Below are 12,911 nucleotides of genomic sequence, written 5' to 3'. Positions count from 1 at the left end.
CTGTCTCCCCTTCAAGCCTAATACTTGATGCATCCATTGGATATCACCTATCAATTTCTAAAAGTCATTTAAGGTGTTTAGCTTCTCTATTCTTAAGGAAAGTTTTTGTACTGTAAGACTTTAGGGTATACTACATATCCTAAATATTGAAAAGGAGCATGTCTTTGAATTTTTTCTGGAGCTATGTTCAATTTGTAGTTCCTTAGTGTTTCTATGGTCTTTTGTAGACATCTAACATTTGTTCCTCAAGTGCACATCCCAATATATCATCCATGTAATGTAATAACATTACTTTTGGAAATGCTTTTCTTACTGGAGTAAGAGCAGCAACAACATACATTTGACACATAGTAGGGCTGTTTTTTATTCCCTGTGGCAAAACTGTCCATTCATCTCTTTTATAAGGCTCAGTTAAGTTAACGCTGGGCACTGAAAAAGCAAATCTTTTCATATCCTCCTTATCTAGAGGGATAGAATAGAAACAATCCTTAATGTCTATAACCCGAAGACGCCATTCTCTAGGCAATTTTGTAGGAGATGGAAGTCCAGGCTGAAGAGTTCCCATAGTTTTCATCTGTTCATTTCCCTTTCTTAAATCAGTCAACATCCTCCATTTTCCAGATTTCTTTCTTACAACAAATACTGGGGAATTCCAAGGACTTAGAGAAGGTTATAAGTGTCCTTGGTCAAGTTGGTCCTGTACTGTATCTAATAAGGCCTGAATTTTACCATTAGTTAATGGCCACTGTTCTATCCACACTGGTATATCAGTTTTCCATTGAATAGGAACAGGTGAGTGTTGGCAGGCCATCAACAGCAGCCCTGCCTAAAAAACTGAAGTACGCATTTGTAATCCTAACTGTTGTAAAATGTCTCTTCCCCACAGATTGATGGGAATTTTTTTCAACTATAAAAGGAGTAAAAACTCCTGTTTTACCTGCAAATGCCCATCTCAAAAGGGTAGCACTAAATTCATCTGCTCCTACGCCAGACATGTGGGTGGTCTGCCTTAATTTTTGGCCAGTGACTGGGCCAGTTGCCACCTCTAATGACTGTACGTCTGCACCTGTGTCTACCAATCCTTCTAATGGTATGCCATTTATATAGATAGTGAGCATAGGTCGGTCAGCTGTAACTGATACAGTCCAGTATATTCCTGGATCCTGTTGCTTGGAGTCAGAATCTGGGCGACTATTACCAGATTGCTTATTAGGAGTCTGTATTAGTAAACCTGATGCTACTATGTCTCCTGGTTGATAAGTCACGCATTGTCTACCTGTATTAGTGACTGGGATATTATCTACACATTCCCCAGTTTCCCACATCAGTGTATGGATGGACACTGTTTTATAAGAACTCTCAGGAGGTGAAATGGTCAAGGCAAGGGATCCATAGGCTGGAAAAGAACAGATTTTACCTCTCCAGGGGGTATCTCAGTAGTCCCAGCTGCATACAACTCTGTTCTCCCCAATTGTAATCCCTTTCTCCCATCAGGTTGCTTCCTGGCTGATTGATTATGTAATCCCTTTTTCCCAACAGATTGGTCATGTTTGAGTACTGAACTTCTAAAAACTCTCTGCTTGTAGCATCGGCTGCCATCATGCCCCAAGTATTTTTTTGCTTTGGGCTTTGGGTTTGAGTCCCCTATCCCATTTCCCTGAATCAATCTACATTCTGATGCCCAATGGAAGCCTTTGTTGCATTTTGGTCATGGGGTTTTGGGTCTTGTTCTCCCACCCTGTTTTCTCACTCTGTCTCTGTGCCAACATTGAGCTTTCAGGTGCCCTACTTTACCACGCTGAAAGCATTGATGAGTCTCTCTCGAAGTCCCTTGCCAAAAGGGACCCCGTTTTTCCATGTTTGGATCTTGAAGAAGTCTGTATCATAGCCTGCATATAAAAGTTAATTGTGCCCACTGTGGCACAGCGTCTTATGATCTCCTCTAAAGGAGCATCCTTCTGTAGTCCTAGTATAATTCTTCTACAAACTTCATTAGCATTTTCTTTAGCATGTTGCTTTATCATAATTTCTGTTGCTTCATTTTCACCAATAGTTCATATGACAGCTTGTCTGCAGACATTCCACAAAATCAGCAAAGGGTTCATTTTGACTTTGTGCTATTTCCGTGAAGGCTTCTCTTCTGTCATGTTTACCTGGGAGAAAACCCCATGCTTTAATAGCAGCAGCAGCAACAATTAGCTCATATGCTGCTTTGGGATAATTAATCTGTGCTGAAGTGTCTGCATAAGAACCTACACCTATTAGTTGGTCACAGGTGATTGGTGTATTAACTCCAGTTTGCCTATTTCATTGAGCTTGTGTCCTACAGAATTCACTATATTCAGAAAGCCACAACAAGTTTTGTCTAGGTTCTAAGCATGCCTTTGCTATAGATTTCCAGTTAAAATTTCATAAGCCACATTCTGTAAAAACATCTTAACATAAGATGATGTAGCCCCATAAAGAGTGTAAGCCTTTTTCAGATCTTTGATAATTTCTAGATTAAAAGGAGTATATCTTCTCCTGTCTTGACCTAAAGAGTTAAGCTGTTCAATCACAGGATACATTTCTATTCTCAGATCAGCTGTATTCTGTCCTTCCTCTGGCTTTAAGTAGTGTCTTTTGCTATCTAGTTTTGGGGCGGGGGGGAGGAGGTGCTGTGATATCACTGCTCCTCCCACTCCTTCTCCTCTCTCCACCCAGGTAGGTGAAGTTGATGGGGAAGGATCAAGAGACTGCTCAGGTGTAGATGGAGTTGAAGCTGGACTGTGAGAGTGAGAATCACCATATTCTTTAAGTTCACTTAACTCCCCATGCCTTTGGTGATATTTTCATTACCCTCTCCCTTCTTTTCTTCTTTCTCCTCACACTTCCTTATGTGACTGTTCTTAAAACTTTTCTTTTTTCTATAACTTGAGGGATTCTTTAAGACCAATTGTATTATGTTGTATATATATAGAATGTTTCTTTAGAAATTGAATCAGGACTTTTATTATTTTAATATTCTCATAGTTGATCTCCTACCAGTTTCCAATTATCTGACTCTATTTCTTCTTCCTTGAAGAACCAAGGGGACATGCATTCTAATGTATCTGAGAGTCACCAATCTGCTCCCAAGTTACAAGCAAAGCTTGCCTCTTTATTAGTCTAAGTATGCTTTCTGTAGAGCTTCCTTGGGGTAGGGGAGAATCTTTTCCTAATATCTGCCCCATTTCAGCTAGAAAAGGAAAGTTACTAGTTTAGCTCTTAACAAAGTAACTTCCCTCTTGGTCTATTTTAATACTCACTCTATTTCCTGCCCACAGGGACTTCTTCAGTGAAATTAGGGAACTTGCCCCACCTTGGGAGCCAAATGTAAAGTACAAGCTAGCTCCCTAGAGGGCCTCAGGATCAGCCAAAGTCAGGATAAATCAAAGTCCTCAATCTTTAGGGGAGAAATTAAGGAGGTAGACAAGCTGCCACTCGTCTTGCCAAAGATGTATCCTGGATTCTGGAATCGAGTCTCCAGCCTTTCTCCTCGTCCTCCCGCCAAGTGACTGATTTCTCTCCCTCAATCCTTCAATCCTTGCCTGTGATTACCTCACTACCACACATTCAGCCAGCATCGATGGTGAAGAGAGCCATCACATCACCACTCATCTAAATATGTAAATAGAGCCATTGTCTCACATTGAATAGGTAATTAGCTTTAAATGCTCAGTTGTCTGATTCAAGCATATCTTTTTGTAGTTTCAGCCCTCTACATTTGTTGATGTTTGTCAAATTCAAAATAATAAAAAAAAAAACTTTAAGCCTAAAAAAAATAAAGGAAAAAGTTTGTCTTCATATTAGCTTTTTACCTCATCAGGAAATTGTGAACAATTTCTATTACCTGAATCTATCAAAAGAGACAGAAGACTCCTGTGATTACTAATGTCACTTGTTACTAATACATCTAATTAAACCAAACACAATCACAAATTGACATGTTATCTTTGTTTCTGGGAGTTCCTTGAATTATTTAAAATGAAAATTAATTATGTTGTGTTTCTTAATACAGATATAAAAAGACTAGCTGAAAAGGAAGACTGGATTGTTGATAATGAAGGCCTGACATCTTTAGTAAGTTTAATAAATTCTTTAGTTACTTTTTACATATTTAACCTTGCTATTTTTTATGTATTTTTCCACTTATAAAGCAATACGTTGAGTTTTTATTTTGTTTTAAGTGGGAAAAAATTTTACTCTCTGGATTTGTAGCTTTTGACATTATCTAGTAGTGGGAAATTCTTTCCAAAAGCCATTGTTAGTCAAATTAGTAGTATAATATTGCCTCAACAATAAAGCAACTAATAAAGACAGTTTGTGTTAACTATGCAAAGAACACTAGTTCTGGAATCAAAGGACTTGGGTTCAGATCCCATCCCTGACTCTTACTTTCCGTGTTCCCTTAGATGAATACCCTAATCTCTCTGGGCTTTCATCCTCATCTGTAAAATTGAAAGATGGCATTAAAGCACTTTCAGTCTCTTCTAGCTCCCAACCTATGATCCTACTGAACTAAGTCAACTCTTGACTAATTCTTGTTCTATAATTCCTGGTTCCCTGGCCTTTTATCTCCATTCACCCCTTGCAAAACCTTGACCCTCTATTACTCTCACTATGTGACTACTTTTCTGTTTTGTTTGATTTAACTAGATATATCAGTAACAAAGTATCTCACAGAAATCTTCTGATTTTTTTGGTAGATTCAAATGTATTTTGTTCACTAAATTTTCCTGATAAAGTTAAAAAGTTTTTATGAAGAAATGTTGTTTGTTTTTTATGTTTAAAGTTTTTATTATTCTAAACATTGAAAAATATTAATAAACATGAATATTCGCATGTACAAAGAAGTGCTAAAAGTGTATGAAACCTTAAGTCTATTTTGTATAGAAATACATACATATACATACACACACATATGTTTTAAAGACTATAACATATTTGATATATTTGTTTGAAAGCTGTCTTAATTGTGCCTTTAAATTTCTTTTTGTTTTCTCTGGGAATTTTAAAAAATGCTATTAAACAATGAAGTTACTCAGTTGTATTAACTAAACAAAATGAAACGAAAAGAAAAAAAGTCTTTGCTCTCAAGGAGCTTACATTCTAATGGGGACATAACCTGAACATATAGATATATACAAAAAAACATACAATATAAATACGAGGTAATCTTAGTGAGAAAAGTATCAGTAGCTGGTGACGCAGTAGATAGAACAATGAGCCCAGAGTCAGAAAAATTAGTTAAAATACAGCCTCTTCAAATTTTTTCTTATCTATCTGCTGAATCTTCACTTTAATAAGATAGTCTTTTCTAATTGATTTCCTATCCCATTGAACACAGTTATTGTTGTAAGCCTTTTCTTCTCTCCTCAAGCCATCCACACCAATTCTCCAGTCTCCCCACACATACACACAGCCAACAACCTCACCTCATATTTAACCCCCCAAAATAAAGCCATTCACTAAGCTTCTTCTTTTCTAGTCACCCTGACATCCCCTCCTTTATCATCTCTTATCTTATTACAGTGTCTTTCTCCTTACCCAAGGCCAATCCCTTTAACCTTTAACCCTTTAGTCTATCTCCTCCTGTGTTCTCCAGCAAATTGCTTACTTTGTCATTATTCATCAGTGTTCTTTCATTCTTTTTTTTTTTTTTTTTTTTTTTTTTTTTTAATTTAATAGCCTTTTATTTACAGGATTTATACATGGGTAACTTTACAGCATTAACAATTGCCAAACCTCTTGTTCCAATTTTTCACCTCTTACCCCCCCCCCCTCCCCTAGATGGCAGGATGACCAGTAGATGTTAAATATATTAAAATATAACTTAGATACACAATAAGTATACATGACCAAAACATTATTTTGCTGTACAAAAAGAATCAGACTCTGAATTATTGTACAATTAGCTTGTGAAGGAAATCAAAAATGCATGTGTGCATAAATATAGGGATTGGGGATTTAATGTAATGGTTTTTAGTCATCTCCCAGAGTTATTTTTCTGGGCATAGCTAGCTCAGTTCATTACTGCTCCATTAGAAATGATTTGGTTGATCTCGTTGCTGAGGATGGCCTGGTCCATCAGAACTGGTCATCATCTAGTATTGTTGTTGAAGTATATAATGATCCCCTGGTCCTGCTCATTTCACTCAGCATCAGTTCGTGTAAGTCTCTCCAGGCCTTTCTGAAATCATCCTGTTGGTCATTTCTTACAGAACAGTAATATTCCATAATTTTCATATACCACAATTTATTCAGCCATTCTCCAACTGATGGACATCCATTCAGTTTCCAGTTTCTAGCCACTACAAAAAGGGCTGCCACAAACATTCGTGCACATACAGGTCCCTTTCCCTTCTTTATAATCTCTTTGGGATATAATCCCAGTAGTAACACTGCTGGATCAAAGGGTATGCACAGTTTGATAACTTTTTGAGCATAGTTCCAAACTACTCTCCAAAATGGTTGGACCCGTTCACAACTCCACCAACAATGCATCAATGCCCCAGTTTTCCCGCATCCCCTCCAACAATCATCATTATTTTTTCCTGTCATCTTAGCCAATCTGACAAGTGTGTAGTGGTATCTTAGAGTTGTCTTAATTTGCATTTCTCTGATTAATAATGACTTGGAGCATCTTTTCATATGACTAGAAATAGTTTCAATTTCTTCATCTGAGAATTGTCTGTTCATATCCTTTGACTATTTTTCAATTGGAGAATGGGTGTTCTTTCATTCTTGACTTTCCTAAAGCAACATTGCATATTTTTTTTTATCCCTGGGTTGTTGAGATCCTATGGTCTCTTACTTTTCCCATTTTACTGACCATGTCCCTTTCAGTCTCCTTTTATGAGACTTTATGTCATGCCCACTAATTCTGGGAATAGCCCAGTCTCAGACCTGAGCCCTCTTCATTGTTCCTTCTTCATTCTCCCACTTGATCATCTCCTTATCTCCCTTCATTTCAATATCATCCCTGTGTATGATCCCCAGTCTGTCTACCCAGCCCTATCACGCTTCTGAATTCCAGGTCTTCATTACCAACTGACTCTTAGAAATCCCAATCTAAATATCCTTTAGGCATCTTATACTCGCTCTATTTAGGGCAGCCCATGTAAGAATAGAAAGATCACTGGCTCTAGATTCAGAGGACTTGAATTCGATTCCCACCTCTGCTCTTACTACTTCATTGACCTACTGGACTACATTCTCCTTGGGCATTAGTTTTTTAATATTTAAAATAAAAATAGTTGTCAAGATGGCTTCTGAGTTTCCTTCTAGCCAAAGATACATAGCTGATCCTGGGTATGACTAAAACTAAAACTCCTATCTTTCTCCAAATGTAGATGTCTTCCACAATTCTCTAATATTTTCAGCCTCAGAATAATAGCTCCTCACTATCATTTAACTCCAGGTATCCTCTCAATGCCAAATCTTGTCATTTCAATTTCCAAATATCTCTTGGATAAATCTCCTTCTTTCCATTTATCCGGCCAACTCATTGGTACAAATTGTCATTATCTCTCACCTGGACTAATTCTGTTGCCTCCCAATTGGTCTCTCAAATCTTTCCTTATCCATCTTCTATGCAAATACCAAAGTGATTTTCCTAAATTTCAAGTATGGCCATGGCTCATGTCTATTCAGTAAACTTCAGTAGTTCTCTTTTACCTTCAGGATCCAAATATGATATTCGATATGTTTGACAACCTGACCCATTCCCATCTTTCTAGTCTCTAAAACCTTTCTTGGTCTAGCTATATTGACTAACTTGTTCCTAACACATCATACTCTCTCTCCTATTCACATTCTTTCATGCCTGATGTCCTCCATGCCTGGAATGCTGAACCTCTTCATCTCTTCTGAAATCGTTATTCCTTCCTAGATTGAGTTCAGACATGACACCTTTCTCAGTCTCCCCAATTGCTAATAGTAATAATTAGCATTTGTGTAGCAAATGTTCCAGGCACTGTGCTAAATGTTTACAAATATTATTTCATTTGATCTTCATCATACTCTGCAAAGTAAGTGTTGTTTTTTTAGAGTTGGGGAAACTGAGATAGACAGGTTAAATGCATTGCTCAAGATTAGACAGCTAGAAAAATGTCTGAGGCTGTATTTTAACTAATTTTTCTGACTCTGGGCTCAGTGTTCTATCTACTGCGTCACCAGCTACTGATCCTTTTCTCACTAAGATTACCTTGTATTTATATTGTATGTTTTTTGTATATATCTATATGTTCAGGTTATGTCCCCATTAGAATGTAAGCTCCTTGAGAGCAAAGACTTTTTTCTTTTTGTTTCTATGTCTCCCCATGCTTAGCATGGTCCCCATAGCATGGTGCTTAATGAATGCTTATTAATTGGTGCTATGAAATGACCTTTCCTTTAAAACGATCCTTCTGCATTTCCTGTTAATTTTTTTTTTAGTATATAGTTTTTAGGAATGTGTTATACTTGTTTTGTAAACTTAAATATTATTTAGCATCCTAGATTTTTCAGAAAAATTAAATGTAGCTTAAATGTAATTTAAATGTATGAATTTATAAGCCTAGAAGAAATCCACCAAAAGAAACATTTCTAGCCTAGCTGCAAAGATGTATGTCTGTATTATAGAAACTGAGACCCACAGGGGTCTTTCTCAATGACAGTATATACTCTCTGTAAGTAGCATAGCTGGTACTAGAGCCCAGGTGTTCTGGATCCTACTATCCAGCCTCACTTGTGTATAGTTGAGGCAACTGAAACTAAGAAAGACTTGTCCAAGGTCACATAGAGGTAGTGAGTGGCAAAGCCAGGGTATGAACATGGAATATCTATAGCTACATGTTATTATTTTTTTTAACTTGTCAACTTCTCTTAATTTCACCTTCTTTGTCTGTCAGATGAGTACATTTGTTTTACCTAATATATTCCTTGATAGGATGTTGCCTAGTGAATAAGGGAATGGCCTTGAACAGGAATACCTGAATTTGGATAAACTTTCTGCCATACATGACTCTGTGATATTGGGCAAGTCACCTACTTTCAGTTTTCTAAGTATCTCTATAAGACTATCAATCAGTTGCAAACAAGGCAGTAATCTTCATTGAGGAAAAGTTTTCTTCTCTGGGAGTTTTCTATACCAATAAAATCACAAATTTTGTCTGTCTTCCATCCCTAACATAGTCCTGGTGAAGATAAAATAGCGTAAAAGAATTGAAAAAACTTTGAAATCCTTGTGATTATTTGAAAAAGCAAAATTACCATTCAAAGATAAAGTATTGACGTTAAAAACAAATCTTGAAAGAAAATGGTATGTGTACATACTTGCACATATAAGAAGGACCAGAACTATTTTTTTTAATAAGACTAGCTTATGTATGCATCATTCTATTCAGTGTTATCCACTGAATCTGGCCATATGAACACATATTGATTAGTATAGAAAAGTTCATGTGAAAATGTTTTGTAACAGTGAAATGATTACCACAGAAACTTTTTTATAGTTAATTAAGTTTCTTATATAACAGTGATATCTTAACTATGAAGCAGTTGATTTACTAGCCATGCAGATTAACACAAATAATAATCTAAAATTGGGTTCAGAGTAAGTAGGTGTTTTGGGGAAAGAAACAAATGACCAATGACCAGAGTACTAGTGTATTGTGTGAATTGATCCTAGAAAGTAATATATCTGACTATAGTTACTAAGTGTATTTTTCTAAAGCCATTTTTATTGATCTAAAATATCATCACTGTAGATTTGAATGCAAATGGTGTGAAAGTTCTTTAGCCAGACAGCACAGACCTCTCTTAATGGGTATGTTAGTAGACACTCCACTCTTTGGTCTTTAACTCTCAAAATGCACTGCCTGTTCTCTTTTCCCTCTTTCTGTCAATGGCACCTAGTCAACCATGGTCCCTTGATGGCTTTTCCCTGTCTCTTACCTCTCATGCTCCATAAATTACCAAACCTTGTCAATTCTTCCTCTTTAATACCTTCACATATATTCTCTTCTGTCTAGTTTCACTTATACTACCCTTATATAAATTCTGTTCACTTTAACAATTGCTTCAACTTTTTATTTTATTGGACATATCTGACGCAATTTTCAAGATGATAAATTGGATTTTGATTCCTTTATCAGCTATAACCCTGCAGTCATGTTAGAATTTATTCAGAATTATCTTCCTTAAGTTTACCTCCTTTGTCTAGCATTTAAGGTTCCTCAGTCTTTTGAACCACCTTTTCTTTTTCATCTTTAATGAATCTTACTTCCTCCACATACTCTACTAAAAACAAGATTTTTGTCCTCCCAAATGTGTCCTGAGCCTTCCTTACTTTTTCTCTTTGCCTGAAAAAATTTCCTTGCTTTGTTAAATTCCTATAAATTATTTAAAAGCTCAAATTAAATGCCAACTTCTTCCTAAAATTTTACTTTTCCTTCCCTCTCTTGCCTCCAGCAGTGAGAAAATCTTCTATTTGGACCTCACACAGCACTTTCTTTTTACTTCTCTGATATCTCTTCTCTAATATTTAGTGTCATAGTGTACATCTATAATACTTAATATTATAGTTAATATATATCTATGATACTTAGTTTATAATATTTTGCAGGTGTCTTATCCTCTTACTAGATGGAAGTTCCATGAGGACATAGGCCACGTATAACCTAAGAATCCATAGTACAATGAGCATAATAAGTAATGAACATGTAAAATTAGAAGGATGGACTATATTATCTCTAGCATCTCTTTCAGTTCTAGATCTAATGATCCCTTGTGAAAATGAATTGGAAAAAAAAAAAAACTTGGACAAGTCACAAACTTTGAACATAGTCTTCAATAGATGACAGTGGGATAGACCCTGGTTTGGAGTTAGAACTTAGGTTCACTTTTAAGCTTTGACATTTACTATCCTCACAATATTGAGGAAATCATTTTACCTCCCTGAAGCACAATTTTTCCCTCTGTAAAATGTGCTGGAAGATGTAAATGTAGTAGACCCATAGAGTCAAAATCAAATAGAAGTAGAGGCTTCTAATGGGCACATAGCATTTCTGCAAGCTTCATTTTGACTTAGTTTTAAAATGTATTATTTATGTTTTATTTTATTCTTACTTATTTTGTAATTTTTTTTTTCCAATTATATCTTAATCTGGTTCTGGCCACATTCAGGAATGTTGGGAGCTACATCTATAGATGTTTAACATCTATAGACTAGAACTTTTGGTTCCTTTCTAACTCAGATCTGATTGACATCTGTAAAAGTTTAAGACATTCTTGAGTGAAACATGAACCATTTTATCTTTGTACAGCATCACAGCTTTAAGGTATCATATTAATTATATTTTTCTTTAATATGATCATCTTTTTTATCTCAAATTCTATTATAAAAACATATTTCATTTTTTCTTGATAACATTCCAATACAACTCTCCCCATTTATTTAGAATGATATTAATTTTACTCTCTTTCTTTGCTAGGTAGTTGGGAATGATTTCTAATCTTCATCAGGTCAGGTTTTGAAATGAACGGTAAATGCAACCCCAGAATAACTGTTCTTTCAGGCTGAGGCAACAACTAAAGTGTTATCTTTAATTTGAACTTGCTTTGCAACATTCTGAAACAGTTCATTTGAGAGCATCCTGTTTTCTTCTCATTTTGAAAAGTGGCCTTTATCTACCTTTACTCAGTTTGGATCAGTTCTGAGAATTTTATTTTTCGTTAGAACTGGAATAGTCTATGATGATTCCTTAATCAGCAAAATTTGATGATTCATGGACTATACACATAGATGCTTATTACAGCTAAGTATTTTTCTTTGGGGAAGAAAAAAAAATGTCAAGATTTTTGTTGATTTATAATTTTATTTATATTTTGTGTTTGCGTTCCTTGTTTAATTTTAGCCTGCCCTGACTTAAAAAAAAAAAAAATCATACAACTATCCATTTTGTAGTTCAATTAAAAATTTCCTTTTGTCTGCTGAAAACTCAAAGAAGTATGTTCATACTGGTTTTTTCTGGTTTTTTGCATTCTTTATTATATAGAATATAAATGAATATGGAAAAGCAAGAAGAAAAGAAAAATTGATTCTAGAATTCATTTAAAGTTATTTACATAAAGGAAATCAGTCCAAGTAAAGAAATAAAAAAATAGGAGCACTAATTCAGTGCAATCATTGAATTTCAGAGTTCAGAGTCTATTACAAGATTAAGTGGAAAACCAGTAATCATCATCTCCTAATTAAGAGAAATTCTGATCCTTCATATACATTTTTCAAAAAATATAAGTCAATCCTAACAATTTATAGCTATAACTATCTTTAATTCAGTAGTCCCACTTTGATATTACTCTTTAGAGTGCCATCTGGTGGTTTTAAAATAGTGTGGCAAAATAACCAGAGTAAAAGGGAATACTAGTTCCACACTCCATTACTTTGATTTTATAAAATGTTTCTTTTTTATAGAAAACTTTTTCCCTACATCTTTCTTAGTACAAAGTCTCTTGATATTAATTATGATTTAATTATGTTAATTATGTTATTAGTTAATTTATTTAGTTAATAATTATTAGTTAATTATGACTACATATGCAGACAATTTAGAATTTTTCAAAGAGGGCTTAACTATATGGCATCTATAGTAAATCCTTCTTTTAGTTACTCTCTACTATTATCATCTATTCTAATTAAGTCCTTCTTTGAAATAAACATCACTACTTACTTTTGTTCATTTAATTTAATAGGTGCTTCTGTAAACAAAACATTTAATTATCTTCTCTCCCTTAGGGAAAATGTAAGCCAAAAAGCTTAGAACTGGATGCCTTATAGACATCTTAAACTCAACATGTCTGAAACTGAATTTTACCATAAAACTATTTTCCCTTCCTAAACTATCCCA

The 12,911-nt window shown here is 35.1% G+C and overlaps 1 protein-coding gene across 4 annotated transcripts in view; it reads left to right on the top strand.

Annotated features, from left to right (window-relative positions):
• The window catches only part of EXOC2 (exocyst complex component 2), a 200,436-nt gene that overhangs the window by 109,204 nt on the left and 78,321 nt on the right, over positions 1-12,911 (top strand). For all 4 annotated transcript variants that reach the window (XM_012541697.3, XM_023496373.2, XM_031946943.1 and 1 more), the window contains one exon: positions 4,040-4,101. In XM_012541697.3, coding sequence (XP_012397151.1) covers positions 4,040-4,101 — 62 coding nt within the window. The remainder of the gene's footprint in view (positions 1-4,039; positions 4,102-12,911) is intronic.

Source organism: Sarcophilus harrisii, chromosome 1 (genome assembly GCF_902635505.1).
Source record: "Sarcophilus harrisii chromosome 1, mSarHar1.11, whole genome shotgun sequence".
Taxonomy (NCBI): domain Eukaryota; kingdom Metazoa; phylum Chordata; class Mammalia; order Dasyuromorphia; family Dasyuridae; genus Sarcophilus; species Sarcophilus harrisii.
The sequence above is the reverse complement of the archived record's forward strand: the minus strand, read 5'-3'. Positions and strand labels throughout refer to the sequence as shown.